This window comes from Carcharhinus amblyrhynchos, chromosome 6 (assembly GCF_965287045.1).
Source record: "Carcharhinus amblyrhynchos chromosome 6, sCarAmb.v2.hapA, whole genome shotgun sequence".
In the NCBI taxonomy this organism is placed as follows: Eukaryota; Metazoa; Chordata; class Chondrichthyes; order Carcharhiniformes; family Carcharhinidae; genus Carcharhinus; species Carcharhinus amblyrhynchos.
In genome coordinates this window covers 86,668,062-86,690,312 of record NC_137329.1, presented here as the reverse complement: position 1 = coordinate 86,690,312, position 22,251 = coordinate 86,668,062, and the positions used below count along the sequence as shown (strand labels likewise).

The 22,251-nt window shown below is 39.8% G+C and overlaps 1 protein-coding gene across 2 annotated transcripts in view; it reads left to right on the top strand.

Moving 5' to 3' along the window:
- The first annotated feature begins 1,265 nt into the window (after nucleotides 1-1,265).
- The window catches only part of LOC145344074 (peroxisome proliferator-activated receptor alpha-like), an 81,186-nt gene continuing 60,200 nt past the window's right edge, over nucleotides 1,266-22,251 (top strand). For both annotated transcript variants that reach the window (XM_080190878.1, XM_080190877.1), the window contains exons 1-2: nucleotides 1,266-1,384; nucleotides 17,274-17,513. In XM_080190878.1, the coding sequence (XP_080047004.1) occupies nucleotides 17,312-17,513 (202 nt within the window). In that variant the 5' untranslated portion in view covers nucleotides 1,266-1,384; nucleotides 17,274-17,311. The remainder of the gene's footprint in view (nucleotides 1,385-17,273; nucleotides 17,514-22,251) is intronic.

Genomic DNA, 22,251 nt, shown 5'->3' with positions numbered 1-22,251 from the left:
ATCCAGATCAGAGTGGCAAAGCTGGTTCCTGATGAAGGATACAACTAGATTGGAGAAGCTAGGGTGTTTCACCTTAGAGATTGGAAGAGATTTATAAAGGCTCTCAAAATCGTGAGGGGTATGGACAAGAGGAGAAAGGGAGAACCCATTTCCATTGGCAGAAGCATCACTAATTTAAGGCCAATGCAAATGAACCAAAAGTGACAGGAGGGTTTTTTTTAAATGCAGCGGGTGTTTGGGATTTGGAATGTACCGTTGGACAGAATGATGTGGGCAGATTTAATTGTGGCATTCAAAAGGGAATTAGATAATAATCTGAATAAAAAACAAAATTGAAGGGATACAGAGAAAAGGTACAGGTGTTGGAGCAGTTGAGTTGCTCTAAAGAGCTGGTATGGTTATGACAGGCTGAATGGCTTCCTTCAATGCTATAACCACTCCATGATTCTAAGAGAACTTGCTGTTTTGTGTGCATTGTCAAAAACAAAATGACAACAGCTGTCTACATAGAGCAGATTCTCATAAAGCGAATGCCACTCACTAAGTATCCGATTACTAGATGTTACAAAAACCTTATTGTATCTGAACCCACCCATAACTAGGAAACAGGTACGGGCAGTGTACAGGTTCTGAGTGAATACAAATACTTACAATTTCATCTTTCTCTGAGTGGCTTCATGATTTTAAACACACACTCCACATTTGCCCAATTTTGTTTTTCGTAATTTTAAAGGTGGTGCCTCACGGTATCATTCTCATCAAGATGATGTTGTATATAAAAAGGTCTTTATAAACTCATCCGGCAGCTGACACAGGGTCAGGTCAATGATTTAAGGCGGAACAGATTAACCATTAAATACTAAACACAAGTTAACAACACGTATTTAGAATAATTATTTTTCGCGGTAAAAAGGTGGCTTTGATTATACATATCCTCCAAAGCACCGGTCATCCTCCCTTGTTGTACTACGTCATAAACTTACTCCTTGTCGACCGATAAAAATGTGGCGATCCAGGAAGGTGTGGGACTTTTTTTTGTTTTAAAAGTGCCAGTGAACCAATGTGTTTTCCTAGGCACACGTTTCACTGTAGACGTGTGTATGAACGTTATGTTGAATGTTTTCTGCTTCAGAGGCACGGCCTTACCTCGTGTACACAGACACACTCGCACAATCGCTCTGCCGACATTGGCTCTGGCTGCCGGGAGCTCCTCCCGCTGGCCGGCCCGTCACTTCCGTCTGTCAGCAACCCCCCCCCTCCCGACACGAGCGGCTTGTTGATGGAGTGTCGGTAAACAGCTCGAGGCGGCCGCGAGCGCCTTCTGGAACAATCCCACACCAACCGCCCGAGCGTGAGCTCACTTTCTTACGGATGGGGAGTGCAGGTAACTTCTGACTTCCTCGGCGGCTGCGAGGGAAAGAAGGGAGGAAGGAGAGGGAGGTGGGCTACAGGCATGTACGCGCGATGTAAACTGAGTGCAAAGTTGTTTGGAGGGCGGCAGGGTGATAGTGTCGCCTATTTAAGGAGCTGTCCGGCTTTCTTTCCCTTTCCTCCTGCTGAGTTTTACCCTAGGGGCTCTGCGATCAGCCGCGGTGGTGGGTGCTTGCTCACCAATACTCCAGGGGTTGATCGGGGCAGGACTTCGGACCTGACTTCCTGTCAAATGCTGGCACAACTTGTAATGTGTGTGATTACAGGGTTAATGTTGCTGCTGGCAGGTGCAGCCCACGCCACGCCGGGCTTTTACAACCAACACTTGTGCTGCCCATCTATCTTTGGAGACCAGTGAAACCTTTGCTTCATCCACACTGATGTCATCCCAGAGACCCAGTGGCGCCTCCATTCGGATTGTGCCGCTTCCCCCTCAATCTTTAAAGTATCAAGTAACTGAAAATGATCAGAAAGATAAACTTTCCCCAATATTCCAACTTTCCTTAATTTGTCCAAACGTTGTATCTGCTCGGGGGGCTAAATAGTTTTCAACCATATTACTTTAGAGGGGGGGGGTGCTTTTTATAGTTTAAAAAGGTAAGATTTAAAATATGTTTAATAAATACAATACTATATTTATAATACTGTGATTCATTAGACGTGCTATGATGTTGGGTAGTAGACAAGATTCTATTGTAACAGACATAATATTTAGAGCACATTTTCCTTGCATTGACCATGTTTTCAAAATTTCAACCAGTTTCAGTAGCAGTATTATTTTAGATGGCTAAAATCAGGAGGAGAATAAAAGTTGACTACAGTTTTAACTAACTTTCAAAGGCCAACACAAGTTCACTTTTGAGCCAGAAACTTAAAAATAATTTAGGGAGTCCAAAGATGTACAGGTTATGTGGATTGGCCATGCTAAAGTCCCTTGTGTGTCCCAAGATGTGTAGGTTATTGGGATAAATAGGTGGGGTTACGGGGATAAGGTCTGGATAATGGGGCTCTGTCAAAGAGTCTGTACAGACTTGATGGGCCAAATGGCCTCCTTCTGCACTGTAGTGATTCTATGATCCTGTAACAAAAAAAAACAGATTTGCAGTATGCTCCTCTGGGAATTAGATTGAGTGAAACAAATTTCCATTGGTCTTAGAGCTGTGTGAGAAGTGAAACACAAATTCTGAAAAGATGACAATGACAACTTGTTAAACAAAAATCTTTTCTGACTAATTATTTTCAAGAATTAAATTTAAATATCACCAAAACATGGCAACAAAATACTAGATTAGAACTAGAATTAAATGACTTCCAAAACCAAGAATAAGACTAAAATATGAAATGCCTCAATTCTGAATAAAATTAAAATTTCTCTGATTAATGCAGTATTGATTGTATCTATTGGGTGTCATCATTAAATTGTCAGCTACTCCTCTGAAAGGGGCATATGAGAAGAGAGCATTTTTTTTTAAATGTAATGACAGGTGTTGATTTTTAAAAATACTGGAGGCAGTTTCTGAAGCTAATTTTATTTGGTGAGATTATACTGATGATAAAGAGGAAAAAAAAGAAAGACTTGCTTTTGTATAGCATCTTCCACGAGCACAGGACATCCCAATGTGACTTTAAAGCAATGGAGTGCACTCACTTTTGTAATGTAGGAAATGTGGCAGTCTGCTTGTGCACAGCAAATTTCCTCAAACAACCATGTGATAATGACCAGGTGATCTGTTTGTGATGGCAATGTGGGGAATATACATTGACCACTTTGCTTTTCTAAATAATGCTGTGGGATCTTTACACTCACCTAAGAGGGCAGATGAGACCTTGGATTTAATGTTTCATCTGAATGGCAGCACTTTTGATTTTTGTGCCTATAGAGTCCACAGTAAGAAACATGTACGATCTGTAAATGGAATAGCAAATTACTTTGTCTGGTTTGGAGAAGGGGTGCACTTTAGCTGTTTTGGATCATATCTCTCAGCCAAAGATGGTGGTGGCTTTAGAGAAATTAAACAGAGTTTCCTAATTAATATATTAAACATCATATTTATCAAATGCATCTATATATTTTGGCTTAATTTCCATTAACTTTTTTTGTGCAATGCTTTGGTTATGCCTGATCATTTTTACGACGCTTGTAAATTTCATCAGCCTATTGTGCCAGTAAGTAATTTAAAAACAAAAATTTAATACTTGTGGCGATGTCCTAGGAACCACTAATGCCATTCTAAGGACCATCTTGCTATCTATCAGACCTGAGAAACCTACCAGTGAGTCAAATGCCACCAAATCTGCCAAATCTTAAGTTTCTTGTTCACAGTATTTGCCAATCCACATGATATTGATTCTATGGGACACTGCCAAATCCTCTCCAACCAAAATCAACACCTCAATATTGCTAAACCCCATGATCTCCAACTTCTTTAGCACTATTTGCTATGTGGTCCTTCTGCAACTTGTATTTTTTGCATATCATCTTTGAATATCCTCAGCTCGCAAACAAAGTAAATATAAAGATTAATTACTTTGATAAAGGATGTATAAAAGAAATGCCACATATGTTTGAATATAAGAATAACCAAGGCCACCAATTTACAGTTTTTACAGAAAACAGACAATAAATACCATGTATTTTTGAATACAAGAGTAACGAAGACCGCCATTTAGCTTTTGCAGAAAATGAATAGTCAGAGCATTCAATCCAAAACAGATAAAATCTAATAAAATCAGTTTTCTCCAATTAGTCAGTCCCCATAAATTGATAGGCCTGATATATTGTCATTGCATGGCATAATATGCATATTGTTACAGAATAATATATCCGAGGAGTCAGTCTATCCCTTATTAATGGGCTCTGCATGTGTGTCTGATAGTTCCAGAATAGGAGATGGAATCTTAATAACTTAGTTCCTCAAGCAATGACAGGACCATTTTTAGATTTCGAATCCAACCTTTCATGAGTGCTGTTTGCAGTTGCTCTTTACCAGAACAATTAATTAAAAGCCTGCCTCTGAGCTCCCCAGCCAACCACAGAGGCATAGTAGGATGATGTACCTATCCTGTCAAAGGAAGAATTTGTAATTAAAGGAACCAGGGCATGTTTAAGGGCAGTTCATCAGTAGCAACACAGGAATAGCTAATGCTATCTCCACTTCTCCTTCCTAATGGACCAGATGAGCTCATGTCAAGTGAGATTTTGCTTACTGCCTTGTCTGGAGACAATACACATCTCTTAAACCTATGCTAATGCTATCTCCACTCACATTGTCTGCATCTTTAAGACTTGAATAGCAGGTTAGCTGCGAAGACTTGCATTCTAATCAGTAATCTGTAAACTGTGTGTCTTTATATTGCCTTTCTTTGATCAGAACTTTCCACACACCTGATGAAGGAACACCGTTTCCAAAAGCTTGTGGGATTACTATCAAATAAACTGGTTGGACTTAAACCTGGTGTTGTGAGACTTCTTACTTCATAAAGGCAGGCAACAGGGAAGTGCAGCTTCATGTAATGTGGTAAACAGATGAAGTGCATTCCAACCAGTTGGCAATCATCTGTTAAGCAGTGAAAGTATTCCCTGAGTGCAGAAATATCTTGAACAGTGATGTCTCAATGGCCGTAATCAATGGTAACTGTTCAAATTTGTCAGTTTCAACATCAATCTATAACCTTGTGGCCTGCCGTATCCCTCACCCTGATTCAATGAAGAGTGCAGGAGAGTATGTCAGGAACGGGACCATGCATACCTAAAAATGAGGTGTCCATCTGTTGAAGCTGTGATACACTTTCGGTTGATAGATGGCGGGTAACAATGATGCCACACAAATGCTAGACAATGATCATCTCAAACAAGAGAGATCTGACAATCTATCCTTGACATTCAACACTTTACCTTTGCTAAACACTTCACCATCAATATCCTGGCGATTACCATTGACTAGAAACTTACCTGGACCAGACACATAAGCATTGATTGCAAGAGCAGGCCAGAGGCTTGGAATTCTGTGAATCCACCTCCTGACTCCCACAAAAGGTTCAAGTCAGGAGTGTGACAGAAAACTTTCCACTCTATTGGATGTGGACAGCTTTGGCATTCCAGGAGCTCAACACCATTTACCAAAAAACAGCCTGCTTGATTGGCAGTTCCTATTCGCCACCTTTAAACAGCCACTCCACCACCAAAGCACAGTGACAGAAATGTGTCATGTACCAGTGGACTGCAACAGTTCTAAAAGATGGCTCACCACCACCACCACCTCAAAAGCAATTAGGGATGGGTATCAAATGCTGGCCTTACTTGTATCCTTGAAAGAATTTTTAAAAAATGTTATTTGATCATAAGTTTCTTTATTATCTAGTAGTTAGTGATTGTGTTGAAGTAATGTAAATTCAATGTGTAAAAAATACTTTTATCTTGGTCTGTACAAGATTGTGAGGAAAAATGGCAGATCAGTTTTAATTGAATCAGGTGTTAATTTTTAAAAATTTATTCATGGGACATGGACATTGTGGCTGGCCAGCATTAGTTGCCCTTGAGAATGTGCTGTCACAAAATCTGCAGTGATATTGTTAATATTAACAAATTGATACACTTTCTAATGTGACAATAATAACTTCATTATTGTTTAGGCTTGTTAATATATTTCAGTCTTAGAAACGTAAAAGAGTACAGGCACTCCGGCCCTCAATGTTGTGTCGCACTATGTCCAAACCCAAGATCAAGCTATCCCACTCCCTGTCATTCTGGTGTGCTCCATCTGCCTATCCAATAACCGCCTGAAAGTTCCTAAAGTGTCCGACTCCACTATCACAGCTGGCAGTGTATTCCACACCCCAACCACTCTGAGTGAAGAATCGACCTTGGATGTCCATCCTGTATCTTCTACCATGAACCTTATAGTTATGCCCCTTAGTAACAGCTACATCCACCCGAGGAAATAGTCTCTGCACATCCACTCTACCTATCCCCCTCATCATCTTATAAACTTCTATTAAGTCACCTCTCGTTCTCCTCCGCTCTAAAGAGAAAAGCCCCAGCTCCCTCAACCTTTCCTCGTAAGACCTATCCCCCAAACCAGGCAGCATCCTGGTAAGTCTCCTCTGCACTCTCTCCAATGCTTCCACATCCTCCTTGTAGTGAGTGACCAGAACTGAACACAATATTCCAAATGTGGTCTCACCAACATCCGGTATAGTTGCAGCATAACCCCATGGCTCTTAAACTCAAACCCCCTGTTAATAAACGCTAAGCCTTCTTCACAGCTCTATCCACTTGAGTGGCAACCTTCAGATATCTGTGGATATGAACCCCACGATTTCTCTGTTCCTCCACATTCCTCAGAACCCTCCCGTTGACCCTGTAATCTGCATTCAAGTTTGTCCTACCAAAATGATTCACATTCAATCACAAATCCCAGGTTTGCATACTCCCATTATCACCATTTTCCTGGTCTTCTCCTTAATTGCCCCTTATATGCCACAGTCTTCTTTCTATCCCCAACTCACTTTCTTCCAGACCCTTTTCTCTATTCCCAGCATCCAATCTCCTCTCTGTGCCCTCCCCATAAATCACTCTTTCTCTCACTCTGCACAAATCACAAATGAATCTTGGAATGATATTTTGATCCCAGATCAAATTGTCACTTTTGTAGGTTCTAAATATAAAAGACAAACTTGATTTAATGGTGGGCCAGATCCAACATTCTTAGACCAAGTGTGGACTATATTCAGCAAAAGATATTTGAACATATGGGAAATTGGTATGTATTTTGCCCTTCGGGGCATAAAACAAGCACCATGTATATCTATCTATAAGACCAATATCCTGGACCTGTATATAGATCTCCAATATTTTGAGTCTGTAGGAAATCAGCATTGGGTTAAATTGAAATATGAAAAGTAATGTATCTGTTTCAGGATCCTCCTGCAAAATTTGTCATAGTGCAAATCTGACTTATTTTTCCAGTTATTAATTAAACAGCAGGTCTTAAAAGTAACTCTGGAGGCAGCTGAAGAAATTGTAAGGAAAGTTGTTTTATATCCCTTCTGACTGATACGCATTCCCCTGTACCTGATTATTCCTTGTATTGGGCATTGTGGTATAAAAGCAGGGAGAGTGTCTTCCATTACACTCTGAAAGTGCTCAGTCTTTGTTTTGTTCCCATATGCCCACTAGTGAAAACAATCTTCCTACCACTGTTAATAGTAATGAACTAACAGTAAGGTCCCAAGTTTCACTCACACCTTCACTGGCTGCTTCTCTGTTACTGTCACTCCCCAGTCACCATTGTGTGCTGCTACTGGCACAAATTCTGCCACAAATACTGGACCCAATGCCCACCTTACCCTCTTCCTCAATCATTCTGAACTCAAGCCTCCAGCTTCCCTCTCTACCCAGCCTTGCATACTCACACTATCACCATTTTTCTGGTCTTCTCCTTAATTGTCCCTTATTTGCCACGGTCTCCTTTCTATCCCCAACTCACTTTCTTCCAGATCCTTTTCTCTATTCCCAGTACCCAATCTCCTCTGTGTCTCCCCCCCTCCCAATAAATTAATCTCTCTTACGTTCTGCGCCTCGCCACTCCTTGCATTTGATAATTTATGTGCAAAAAAAAGTTTTTGAAGCCTGCATAAGGGAGGCAGATTAAAGATAAAATTGCCCTTTGTTTTAGGAAGTTGGTTTGATAGAAATGTGTTAGTGGTGGTGGTGGCACAAAATCTAATGAGGAGAGGTGTATTGGAGGCTGGGCTGCATTTTATGTCAAAAAATCAGACAGTGATCAAGAATTCCTGAGTAGATGTCCAGCAGGTCCTTGGAGTAGGATACTCAGTTTAGACAAACATACACATTTGATGGCACAGTGGTCAGCACTGCTGCCTCACAGTGCTATGGACTCGGAATTGATTCCAGCTTTGGCTGACTGTCTGTGTGGAGTTTATATGTTCTGCCTGTGTCTGCATGGGTTTCCTCCCACAGTCCAGAGATGTACAGGTTAGGTGGATTGGCCTCCTAAATTGCCCCTCAGTGCCCAAAAATGGGTAGGTTAGATGGATTAACCAGTCTTGCATATTGTATGTTTGCACAAAATGAGATTACAATTTAAAACAATTATGGAGGTGCCAATGAATAGAAACAGACAGAAGCAGGCAATACTATTTCCACATACTGCCCAGACTGGCCCTCACATTTCAATAAGTTTTCCCAGCAGTGATTTAGTTGCACTGAACAGAAATACTTATCATTGGATGGTAATGTATATAGAATACAGCTGTACTCCATATACATTTGTAGATGATGTTATTAAGTCTAGAATGTAATACCAGATTTCAGTATCCAACAGATATTTGAAGCAAGGAGCTCAGACAGTGTTGGTTAAATCAGTCAACCATTAACAAATTGTACACAGTAAGCTTCCTAAATTAGAGTTTGCCCTCAATGAACTGAAAGCACTGTTCCCATGTTGCAGTCTTTGACATTCAGTATCATTGCAGAATTTTGGCCTGCTCCTTACCAACCCCCGCTTGTTTATCTGAATGAACCTGTTCACTCTTATCAATTTGAATAAACCCATTCACCCTGACATCGCATTCATAACTATTTTTGAGTACTGAAGTTATTAGCAACCTTCAGAATATTTAAAATCTGCAATAAAAATATCAAATGGTGCAGTACAGTCTTCATTCAAAATACTAGAGTATGAGTGAACCAAAACAAGTGCATGAAAACTACCATCCAGAAATTTGATGGTGTCATGTCCAGATGTATATTTCTCCATGGAGATTATCAGGATTAGTCAGTGTTTGAGTAACATGTTTTTTTCTGGGTTGGTTTCGATCCAGCTAGTTCTTCAAACCTTCAGTAGTGGAAAGCAGCATTGCTTTTGGAAGCTATAGCAAAACTTCTACTTTCAGGACAGTTTTAAGTTTGGTTTAGCTTAGGATTGTAATTAAATCCTCTGACTCGGACTTCAATATTCTACTTCTCTAGCTCAGAGGATCTTCAGATAACAAACAGCCTTAACAGTTTTTTTTTCATCCTGCATCCTGTGAAGCAGGCCTATATTGTCTTTTCAATTATTTTTCATATATTGCCCTGTTACAATTTGTGCTACAAAGATGAGTAAGGAAAAAGTCCTAAAGCAATTCATAGGACTGAAGACCCGTTGTTGACAGTTCTTTAATGAAATAAGAATTAAACACATGATTATGTGGACTCTTTAGGCCTTTGACTTGCAACTTACCTTTATACATGTGGTATATGTACATTTTATTTACAATTAAAAGTAGCAACTAATCTGTTGAGCAGGTTTTAAATTTACAATTTTTATTGCTTTTTCTCATTGTAGCTACAATTTTTAAATGAGCCCCACCATTAAATCGATGGATAAAAAATAATGGACAATGTGGCTGTGATTTTTCCATTATGTCTGGCTGGTGGGTGACATTCCCTGCTGTTTATTATAATTTGGTAAAATAATGTACTGTATGGGAATACTTTTTCCTGTGGCTGCAGGAATTTATGATGTGGCCCTATACTGAAGAAACTAATTGTTTAAGACTTGCTGAGAAATGAACACATTATTCTTTTGTACTTGCATTATAGTAAAATTTCCCTTTGTTTAGATAAAATTTAAAAAGGATTACAATTATTTTTTTAGAAATCTTGCGTATTGTTGCTTTAGCCAGTGAAGTATATTTTTGACATGCTGTTACTTCTAATACAGATTAGCAGACACAGAACAAAGCTGCTTTTGTATTTAAGATAATGATAACTCCATTTTAAAACTAGAGTCAAATTGCAGCTTTTGGCCATGAATCAAATTATTTCTATAAATCAAGAATGCATGCCTGCATATTCACTTACGGCCTATTAGCGTATTCCTCTGCTGGTGTTTGGTATCAGCTAGTAAGTGGTAGTTGCCCAGAATCCAGTACTGCGACTTTTTCAAAGTAAATTGAAGAGAATGAATTCTGCATTTAGAAAGTAGAATATCTATGCCAAAGTAAGTGAGAAAACTGTACTTTAATAATTGCAGCATAATTTTTCTGATTAAAAGTACCAGCATCCAGGCAATTAAAAAAATCTATGTATTATAATTAAGTGTAGCAACTTCCCTTGAGTAAAATTGGTAGTAAATTGTGTTTTGTCTTTGTTTAAAGAATTTGATTGTATAGTTATCTATCTTTGAGCATTTTCCACAGAGAATTCGAAAGTAGGATTAATGTACTCAAATCCATTGTTTAAAGCAAGTATGTTCATGCAATTTGGCAGATGTCTGAGACAATAGGTAGTTAAGAAACAATGAAGGAACTATACTTTGCTCAGTATGTAGATCACCTAGTGGGAAAGACGGAACAAATTTGCATGGAAATTGCAGAGATGCAAGAATTAGAGTAATTACACTGAGGGTCTTTACTATCCTAGTCTATATTTGAATAATTAATGGGTAAAGGGCAGAGAGAGGCAAGTGTTTTCAGGAGAATTTTACAAATCACTATATCTCTAGTCCAACAAGAAAGAAGGTATTGCTGGAACTGGTTCTAGGGAATGAGCTGGGTCAGTCATCGGTGGTGGGACATTTAGAGGATAGTAAGTATAGTTTGGCTTTTTGGCTAAGATCAGGAGTGAATTTTCCTGTTCTGCCTGCCATGGAAATCATAGCGGGTGAGCAGTGGACCATGGACAGGTTCGTTGACCTTGGGTGGGACTATCTGGTTTCAGGGCAAGCGCGGCTGGAAAATCCCGCCCCAAGTGTTGGATAAAGCCTATGATGGGATGCAATATTTTATCTTGTCAGCGTGGATCTTTTTTTGTCTCCCTTCTGGGGTTCATGAATGGGAGTTTGAATTTGGTTTTTGGAGCAAGCAAGGAATGGATTTGAGTTTGCCTGGTTCATTCTGAGCATTGGCTTTGTAACTTTAAAGTTGGAGTAAAAATATTTTTAAAATCATAAGGTTTAGGTTGGAAAAGGACAAGGAGCAATCAGTAAAATAATTAATTAGAGGAGGGCCAATTTCAATCGGACAAAAACAGATTTGGTTCACATAAATTGGAATCAAAGGTAGACAAACAAAACTGTAATGGAACGGTGGGCTGCTGTTAAAGGGGAGATGACTCGTGCACAATCAAAATACGTTCCCATGTAGGGATAGGCCCCAGGCAGGCAAATCCAGAACTCCTTGGATGACAAAAGAGATAAAGGTAAGATGAGGCAAAAAAAAGGATTCTTATGACTGATGTCAGGTGAATAAAATAATTGAGAAGCGGTCTCAATATTGAAGATTTGACATAATTTCCAGACATATTGTGCCCTTTTTAACAATGACTTCAGTGTCATTGTCCATACACGGTATGTTCTCTCACAGGCCTCTTCATATGATCTATGCCCATATGTGATTGATTGAAGTTGTTGAAATATGTCACATCGCAATGATTCTGGTATGATGATCTGCTTGCTTTTGACGATGACTTTGTAGGATATTCTTAGCTCTTCCCGATAAGCCAAAAGCTGCTTCAGATGCTTGTGGACAGCCTGAATGGAGTCTGGCCATCCTTCTACAATAATTTTCCAGACTTCCTGCAGCCATTGAGTATTTTGTTGACTCCTCCTGAGGTTACTGAAACTTGCATTGTGCGACATTCACCAGGTTAATGTGTAGAATGTCTTCAAGTTTAATGGTCAGCTGTAGATCTGTGGCCACAACTGCTAACTTCACTGGTTTTGGGAGCCTGCTGAACGTATCAGATGTGACCATCAAGTTACCAGGATTATAGTGTACCTCTTTGTTGTAGCCATGAATCTTTACTAGTAGACATTGCTGCCTCGGCAATAAACAAGGTAAAGATTTCCTTCAAGCCTCTAGCATCTAATAACCATTTTCTACCATAAATCTCGTTGAATAAATTGGTGTCAAAATACGTAATGCCAAACATCAAGGCTACTCTTTCCCACTCTGGACAACATCATAAATGCAGGGGGTTTACCCTTCTGTAATATCAATGCAAACATGACACCAACTTCCTGCCATTTGAATTCACCACCTTGTTCTCATGCTCACATTTCTGCTGTTGGCCTGCTGCAGTATTACAGTGAAACCCTATGCAAACTGGAAGAACTTCCTCTTCCGCAGAGATTTTTTTTGTAGCCTTCTTGAGTTCAATTTCAGACCATGAACTCTGTCCTCCATTTTGAACATTTTTTAAAAGATTTGCCCAATTCCCCTTCCCCACAGGGTCACGCTGTAGCTGTTTTCTTGGGTTTCTGAAAATGCTGACCGTTATTCTGCGATGAAGATGTTTTGCTATCTGAACTTTGCTTCTATCAGCACCTTCCTTAGTCTCTTAATATTTCATTAGTCTCTTTGTCTTGTGTCCATGACATCTTTCTGAAATCCTGAGCTCTCTCCTATCCCAAACCTTTTTGTTCTAACCTTCTCTCCAACAGTATAAAATCCAATACATCTAGAATCATAAAATAGAACCCTACAGTGCAGAAGGTGGCCATTCGGCCCATCAAGCCTGCACCAATCACAATCCCTATCCCCATAACCCCATGCATTTACCCTAGGTAGGCCCCCTACACTGAGGGGCAATTTAGCCTGGCCAATCCACCTAACCTGCATATTGCTGCACTGTGGGAGGAAACCGGAGCACCTGGATGAAACCTATACAGACATGGGGAGAATGTGCAAACTCCATTTAGATAGTGACCCAAGCTGGGAATTTCTACCTCCTCCAGCTCTGAAGAAGTCATATGGACGTGAAACATTAGTTCTGTGTCTTTCTCCAGAGATGCTTTAAAACCTGAATTTTTCCAGCATTGTTTTTTATGTCACTTTTTTATATCTGCGTTTTTAACCTGGTATCAATTTTCTGATAATGCTCTTGTGAATCTCCTTGAGACATTATACTACGTTAAAAATATGTCTAAATTCCCAAAATGCCAATTCTAAGTGTTACTTTAAGAAAGGCTTGCATTTGTAAGGCACTGCTACAGGGATTCTTCAGGATGGAGTCCCAGACCCAATCATGTAAGTTGCTTCATCAATGCTCTTCCTTCCATGATAAGGTCAGGTGTGGTGAAGATTACAATGTTCAGTTCCATTCACATTTTCTGTAAGCATCAAGTCCTAGACAACATTGAGGCTTGGACTGATAAGTAGCAAATGTCAAACAATGACAAAGAACCTAGCCGTCTCCCATGATTTTCAACAGCATTACCTGGAGAGGACCATTGACCTGAAAGTACAGTGAACTATCCACATAAATCCAGATTACAAGGTCAGGTTAGAGATTGGGAATCCTCAGTGAGTGTCTCTCTTCAACCGTTCCCAAAATCTTCCTACAAAGCGCAATTCAGGAGTGATGGAATACTCCCATTTTCTTGGATCAGTACAGCTCCAATAACACAAGCTTGACACCATCCAGGAAAAGTATCTGCTTGATTGGCTCACTGTGATTTCAGGTTGTGGCACCTATAAGATGGCACCTTTGACAGTGCAGAACTTGCTGTGTATTGCATTGGAATGTCAGCTTAGATTTTTTCCCACCCAAGTCTCTAGTGGGACTTGAATCCACAACCTTCTGGCTCCGAAAAGAGGGCTACCAACTGAATCATGGTTGACGTAAAAGAAAGTAGCAGGTTGTTGGATCTCTCAAGGGTTTGCTAGGTCAGAATGGCACATTGCCACCTCTAGCAAGACCAGAAGATGACCCTAAATTTACAGGCACCACTTCTGCTGCTGTAATTGCTGCCAGCATCTACTTACTTCTCTGTTGACTCTATAAATCAGTTGAGTAGACTAGTTCGGTGACATAGAGGTTGAGTTGTTCTGGAATATACATGCATCGTCCCTGTCTTCCCCTGCTGCTGATGCACCCCTCCTGCATGTTCATCCAGCTGCATGGTGCAGTCGACAGTCATGGTAGCTTTGTGTTATGATCTCTATTGAGACCAGTAATTTTTTTTTTAGAAATTGAAAACCCAGGTGTTTAAAGAATGAAGCCACAAGGTTTACCATTTAAAGCAAAATAATTTTACTACACAAGAATCCAACAACATGAATACCCTAACAACTGCGTTCCCATCTTCAGTAGTTATGTTAAAGATATTAAAAATACAGTGAACACAGTTGTTTAGACTTTAAACTGAATTTATTAACTCAGATTTCCTTTAAATTGCACCCAAAAAACTAGATATATGTAAAGAATTGGAATAAAAAAATTGGAAGATTAATCACTTAGTCTGAGTACTGTTTCAAAGATTCACATGAAGGTTAAGATTTTTTGGACCTTCTATCTCTGCAGGATTTCCGCTTCAACATTTCTCCAGTTATATCATGGTTGTTGACTCCTATTTTAACAGAGGTGTCACATATATCTTGAGCTTGGCTGCCCCAGGTAAAAACTCTCCTGATTCTTTAATGTTCTTGTAACGAGAACAGTCTCTCTCTCTCTCTCTGTCATCTGCTGGTTAATCGCAGAAATCCAATTCGCTATTAGTAGAGTACTTCAGCTATAAAGATTTTTAAAATCCCTTCTAGTCAATACACACATGGTAATTCAATTGAATCTTGCTTTAAAGAATTGCTTCCTGCATCTAGTTTTGTTCTAAAGCTAAAAACCAAATTGCTTGAACACAGAACTGCACCCAGGAATCTACTCAACCCTAAAAGTAACGTTTGGTTGAGCCATTTTAATGTTATTTGTCCTCCAGGCAGCTTGATCACTTAATGGAGCAAGCTGTCGAACCTAATTCTTAAACATGTGTTTTTTTTCCCCTTGAAAGCATAAGGGCCAACATGCTTGCATCTTCCTTACATAAAGTCTTTGAGCAGGGAGAATTCAGTAAGCATCAAAACTCGCAGATATTGGCATTCAAGGTCTTAATAACATTAGTTATGGTGTTTCTGACAGCATGTGACTGCTCTTCAAAATGTCACTAAAGATGCCATGCAGTCCATAGTTGGCTGCAGTTCCTTTTAAGTGATCAGACTACGCAGATAAGAGTTGTGATTTTTGTCCATTCTACTGTGAATGATTTTTTTTAATGCATTTTCAAAGGACTCAATAAATTAATGGTGTTTAGAAATCAACCATCTTTTGTCGGCAGATCCAAATGCCAACAATCCCAATATTCAGCATTTCATGATGGATACCAATACATTTTTAATGTTAGGCAAATCAATCCTAATCTACCCTGCAGCCCTTGTGATTATAAATTCCATTGAATCATTTAAATAAAATCTTGCAACATACTTGTCTGATCTTTTCTATACATTAGAATTCCTACGTTCAAGGACATGAAGCTTAACATTCTTCCTATTGCCATGAACCTCTGCTAAGGACTAGATCAGAAACGCCAAGGTATTTTATGAAGTTAGCCTAGCCCCTAACTTTTATTTGATTTTGGTATTAGGATGAGCATAAGGTGGTTCACTCCAAGTATGATTCAAGTGACCCATTGGGAAGCTTTTATCAAAAGCTTAGGAACATGGTTAGAACAAAAAGGATTAGCATAACTATTACTGGTCTCACTGCTGCAACAGCAATGATCAGTTTAGATCACAAATCAATTTATTTTTAAAAAGGAAATGACTATGTTGTCAACTAATTATTGTCCACCTGTAACCTCAGTACTACAAGTGGCAATAAAGTTCAACTACAGTAACCTTTTTAGCTGAAAATGATATAATTTTTCTTCAGATAATCTACCAGTATCAAAATCTATTTGTTCTTTCCATTTTATCATTCTGTTTAGAACTTGTACGAGTGTTGTTTTTTTTCCAAACACAAGCGTGTGACATGGAATCCTCAATATTGGGGGTAAATCTGGATAACACATCTTATTGTCAACCACCATTTACTATTCTTTGTACACTATGTAATATGAAATGTAGGCCCCAATTCTCCCAAAAGTGCTGAATTGGTGGGAGAACTGTTTTCTCAGTTCAGTTTCTCATCTGAATCTCCACACTCTGTATTGCAGAGGTCCCAGTTGGGAATCTCATTAAAAACCCAGGGGTTATTCATGCCGGAGTTGACAGTTCTGGAAATCTGTGCAAGCACAGTCGTCCCAATCTGTCAGACGCCCCGTTTGCTGGCCAGCTCAATAGGTGGCCAGCCTGGCACCCCTGCAGTGCTGCCCCTCCAGCACCATTCCCCCCCCCCCCATGGCCCGATCACGGACCCTGGTCCCCCCACCCCAATGTACAGTCCACCCCCTTCACTCCAGAAGACCAGCCTGCCCCAATCGCTGCCCTCCCTCCATCCCAGACCAATCCAGTCTGCAGAGTGGCAGCAGGCCCCCCACTGATCACCTGATGCCTGGTGGACAGTGCCAAGGTATCCCTTGGCAGTGCTGGGGACACGGGATGGCACTGCCAGGGTGCCCATACCCAGAGGGCACCATTCCCCCTGCTGCCCAACCCCCTGTGGGGCCCCAATTGCCCCCCCCTCATTCTGGCGAGTCTCCCACTAGTTCCCCAAATGTGGAGTGCTAGTCTGAACCCCGCCAGAATGAGGTACTCTTGGCGGGGTAGAAGATTCAATCGGGACCTGAAAGGTCCCAGTAATGAGCTAATAAAATATTTCAAATACATTCAAAAAAGATTTGTTACTCACCTGCCTTCCTGCCGGTTTCCAGCATGATCTGTCTGGCAGCTGTTTGCCAGCTTTGGGAGGTGCGCATGCATTCCTGGCGTATGCGCAAACCTCTGTTCAAGGATGGAGATACAAAAGTTGTAGGTCGCTATGGGAGAGTCGCAGTCATAATTTCTCATGACAAATTCCAATAAAAATGTACATTTTAACTGGGTGAACTGGTTTGTTTTTCCAGACTAATGACTGTTGTACTGCCAGACAGTGTGCCCTGGAATGGTAGACACACAGATCCACTCTATCCCATTTTCACCACTGGAAAATGACTGTGGGACCCCCTTGGCTGGAGAATTGGTACAGGAAATGGAGAATGTACAAGACATTTCACAGTCTTTGGGGGACAACAGTTCAGAGACATTCAGCATTGATGAGAACCTGACTTCGGGAAATGGTCCTGGATCAAATGAAACTGTACCAGGTAAGGGAATTTACTTTGATTTGGCAATGATTTTTCCAAATGTTTTTGAGAGTGGGCAACTGGTCCATGTAAATATGATTACAGTGCATCAGGCACTGTTGTGCTATGACAAATCAAACATTCTGCTCCCAGAGAGAATAGAACCAAGTATTGACAATCATGTACTCAAATTAGTCAATATGCGATTAGACAAATCTGATAGAAATGCCACCTGAGTTGGTTTTCGAGCTTGAATCCATCTATAGAGGGTTGTGTTAACTCATTGAAGAGTTGTGTTCATAGGTCATATATCCATAAACTATTTGGGAGCACAACTTATACACTGCTACTATCAAATACAGATTATACACTTACAGCCCAGAAGGTGGTCATTCAGCCCAAGGATTAGGAGGACTGTTTATCACAACCTGAGTCCTTGATGCATTTTGTTTGATTCCGTTACCCATGTTACATTAAAATTGATATTTGCATTTCAGCAACCCATGCATTTTATCTAGACTCTAGTGAAGTTGACAAGTATTCCTAGTCCATCTAATATGCCATATTTTCCTTCTTTTTGTTTTCATTAATGTGGTTAATAACGGAATATTGCGAGATTTCTAAAAATCTACTGTTCGATTGACTTCTGAACTCTTGTCAGGTATTTTTTTAAAAAATTAAGTTGACACAATGAATGAAGAACCACTTAACACAGCCACAAATATTACTGAGATGCCAAGGGTACTACTGCAGTAATCAGATTTGTAGTTTAGAGAGTGCTTATATTTCACTCTTTGTCCTTTGCTTTCAAGCAACATAGTTGCCCATTTTTCTTTGCTTCCACCAATCTGTATCTTTAGTGTGGGAAATAGCAATACAATTTACTCTTTTGTTAAGATCCTCTTTGTAGACTATTTTCCTGCACAGTTGGGAATAATTTCATCACTAATACTTAACTTAGTTGCCCCAATACAAATAGTGTTGTTTTCGTGTTCACGTGAAAATTGAGTCTGTTGACTTGGTAACTTAAATAAGTGAGCATTCTGAAAGGCATCTCAATGGTGTCTTTTACATTTTGTTTATTTTGATCCATGATAAAATATTAGAACCTTTTTTCCTTCTATGGTAGGGTAAAATTGTGGTACTAATTCTCAGATGACATTAATTGTTTTAATAGCAGCAAAGGTAAGTTTGGGACATTTGAAAGATTTTGTACATTTCACAAGCTGTATAATAATTTCAATCAATTCTGACTAAATAAGAGTAACCACCCTAATCCTGTAAAGCAACCACCTAACTTTACAGTAAATGGTGATTGTAAATGGCCTAGATCAGAGAAACACATGTAGATACACCGAATTAACTTTTGAACCAAGTGCATAAATAGATTGAGGAAAAACAGCAAATGACCAAGTTTTCCTCTTGAGGATATGGGGCTGATCAGCAATTTATCATTGCAAGAAGTTAAATTGGTAAAATTCAGAAGAGGGATTGTAAACAAAGTGGAGAGAAGGGAGTTCATGGAAAAAGAGTTCATTTTAAGTGGCAGAGAGAGAGGCTAGAGTTCATTGCAAACAGGACAGAAAGATGAGGGTTTGATGCAAAGAGGGAGGAAAGGTGAGGGTTGGATGAGGCCTGTGCAGAAAAATAAGGGTCCACTGCAGACTGTGCAAAAGGTGAGGGTTCACTGCAGTCTGCATGGAAAGATGCAGGGTTGTGGCCCACCCCTATCACCCACTAAGGAGAAGCAGCTTAGTTTGTGGCCGGACTGCCTTCTGAGAAAAATCAAAGTGTAACATTGAAAAAAAGAGGTAAGTGGTTGGTCAGTAGTTTGCTTGTTTTTCTAACAATTACAAATAAATTACCTGAATTTTGAAAGGTTTTGCTCGTAATAGTAAGGGTTACTAACAGTAGTAGAGCTTATATGGAGTATTTACAATTCTCTTCCTGAACCTAGTGGTGCGTTAAGGCAGACTTTTGTCTGTTCCCATAGCTAGAAATTCCTGGAAGAGGTTGTTAGTCACACAGTGGCTCAATGGTTAGCACTGCTGCCTCACAGCGCCAGGGACCCAAGTTCGATTCCAGGCATGGGTCACTGTCTGTGTGGAGTTTGCATATTCCCCTTGTGTCTGCGTGGGTTTCCTCTGAGCGCTCTGGCTTCCTCCTACAGTCCAAAGATGTGCTGGTTAGGTGCATTGGCCATGCTAAATTCTCCCTCAGGCACCAGAGTGTGGCAACTAGGGGATTTTCACAGCATCTTTATTGCAGTGTGAATGTAAGCCTACTTGTAACAAATAAATAACTTAATCTGTCGCCATGGGCTTATGGCTTGAGAGGGACCACTGCACATAAATCTTGGCTGGCCAGGAGTTTTTAGTGAGAGTAATATGATTTATTAGTTCTAAATTAATTAAGAAAAATAATTAATAAACATAACAAAGATGACAGGGCAGGTGATATGTTGAAAGTGCAGAATGTGTATTGTTCCCAGACACCAGTGTGATCCAAGGCTTAAGTGTCTGCAAATTGAGGAGCTTTGGCTCAGTTATTAAACTGGAGGCTGAGCTGCAGACACTAAAGCATCAGTGAAGGGGAAAGTTATCTAGACACTTTATTCCCCATGGGCTAAGAAGAAATTTAGAGTTGGTTAATGGTCAAGGATAGGCGGGTATGGGAAACTAGTAATGGAGGAGACTCGGCCCCTGACATTGTCCAACAGGTACAAAGTGCTTAGTGTGTGTATGGATGAGGAAGTGGACTGCAAGGAGTTAGGCAAACTAACCATGGCATAATGGTGAAAGATGCCATTCAAATCGAGGGAATAAAGAGGAATGTGGTAGTGATGGGAGACCATATAATCAGGAATAATTGGTGTTCTGTGCAGCTGTACTAGGGAGCTCTGAAGGCTGCCTGGTACCAGGGCTAAGGATATCTCCTCATGGCTGTGAAAGAATTTAAGTGAGAGGAGGTGAATACAGTTGTCATGATCCATGTGGGAACCAACCACATAGGTAAAACCAAACTTGAGTTAGGCTCCAAATTAAAATGCAGAACACCAAAGGTAATCGTCTCTGGATTGTTAACTGAGCTATATGTCAATTGGCATAGGTTCAAAAAGATTAGAGAATTAAATGATGGTTCAGAGTGGTATGGGAAAAGAGGGTTTCAATTTATGGAGTACTGGCATCAGTACTCAAAGTGTGAGCTATTTCATTGGAGTGGGCTCCACTTGAATTGGACTGGGTCTTGTGTCTTGGCCAATTATATAACTAGGGGTGTGTACTGCGTTTTAAACTAACAAAGGGGGTAGGGCAGAAAGAGTTCTGGTGAAGGGAGATATAGAAATCCAACAAGAAAGGTCAAAGCATTGGAATGATATAGCAATGTGGGTAAAGGCTGGCAGAGAGGGAGAGGAAAAAACTGAGTTTAACAACCGTTCTGCATCAGTGGATAAAGTCTTTGTAGAGAATAGAAGTTTTTTAAAAAAAAATGAAAATAAAGGTTATTTATCTGAGTGCTTGAAGCTTCTACAATAAGGTAGATAAACTAAATAGAAGTAAAATGATTTTGATTTAATCACCGTTATGGAGATATGATAAGGTGATCGGAGTTGCAAATTAAATGTTCCAGAGCACACAATATTTTAGAAGGACAGGAGGAATGCCAGAGGAGAAAGGATAGCTCTGATAATAAAGAATGACCTCGGGATACTAGTGAGAAAAGATCTGGCTTCCAGACTGGGACAATCAAAGTGGCAAGAGTGGTCTAGAAATTGAGTTTGTCGAATGCTTTCATGATAGTTTCTTGGAGTAGTACATCTTTAATTTAGCATTTTGTAATGAAGCAAGATAATTAATTGTCATGGTAAATGACCTTCTGGGAAATAATGATTATAATATCATTCAATTCCACGTTAAGTTTAAAAGTTTCCAATCACAAACCAGAATCTTAAATTTCAACAAAGCAATTTGCATAGGTATGAGGGGAGAGTTGATTAAGATTTATTTGGATAAATATTCCAAAACGTATGGCATTAAATGAACAATGGGAAACATTTTTTTAAAACAATTCAAAACTTCAACCAAAATACATTCCATTGGAAAACAAGAACTTGGTAAGAAAGACCCATCCAAGGCTCACTCAAGTAGTTAAGGATTAGATTAAAAGAAGACACTTACAAATGTCACAAAAAAAAGTAACAAGTCTGAGGATCGGGTGTGGTTTAGCCACCAGCAGTAGGCTACCAAAATATTAAGAAAAATGAGAATAAGCTACCTAGAAATTTAAAAACAAATTGTAAAAGCTTTTACAAATATATAAAAAGGAAGAGAGTAGCTAAAATAAATGTTACTGCCTTAGAAACAGAAGCAGAAGAACTTATCATGGGGAATGAGGGAAGGGCAAAGGAATTGAACAAATATTTTGGGTCTATCTTCACAGTAGAAGACACAAAGTTTCATACCAGAAATAAACAGTAACCCACGGGCTTAAAGAGCGAGGAAATTAATATCAACAGAGAAAAGGTATGGAGAAACTTAAAGGGACTAAAATCCAGCAAAATTCTGGGACCTCATGGCCTCACCCTTGGGTCCTAAAAGTGATCACAGCTGAGATGGTGGATGTGCTAGCTATGATTTTCTAAAAATCCTTAGATTCAGGAACAGTCTCATTTAGATTGGAAGTTGGAAAATGTTACGACGCTTTGTAAGAAAGGAGAGCGAGTGAAAACAGTGAGCTGCCAGCCAGTTAATCTAACATC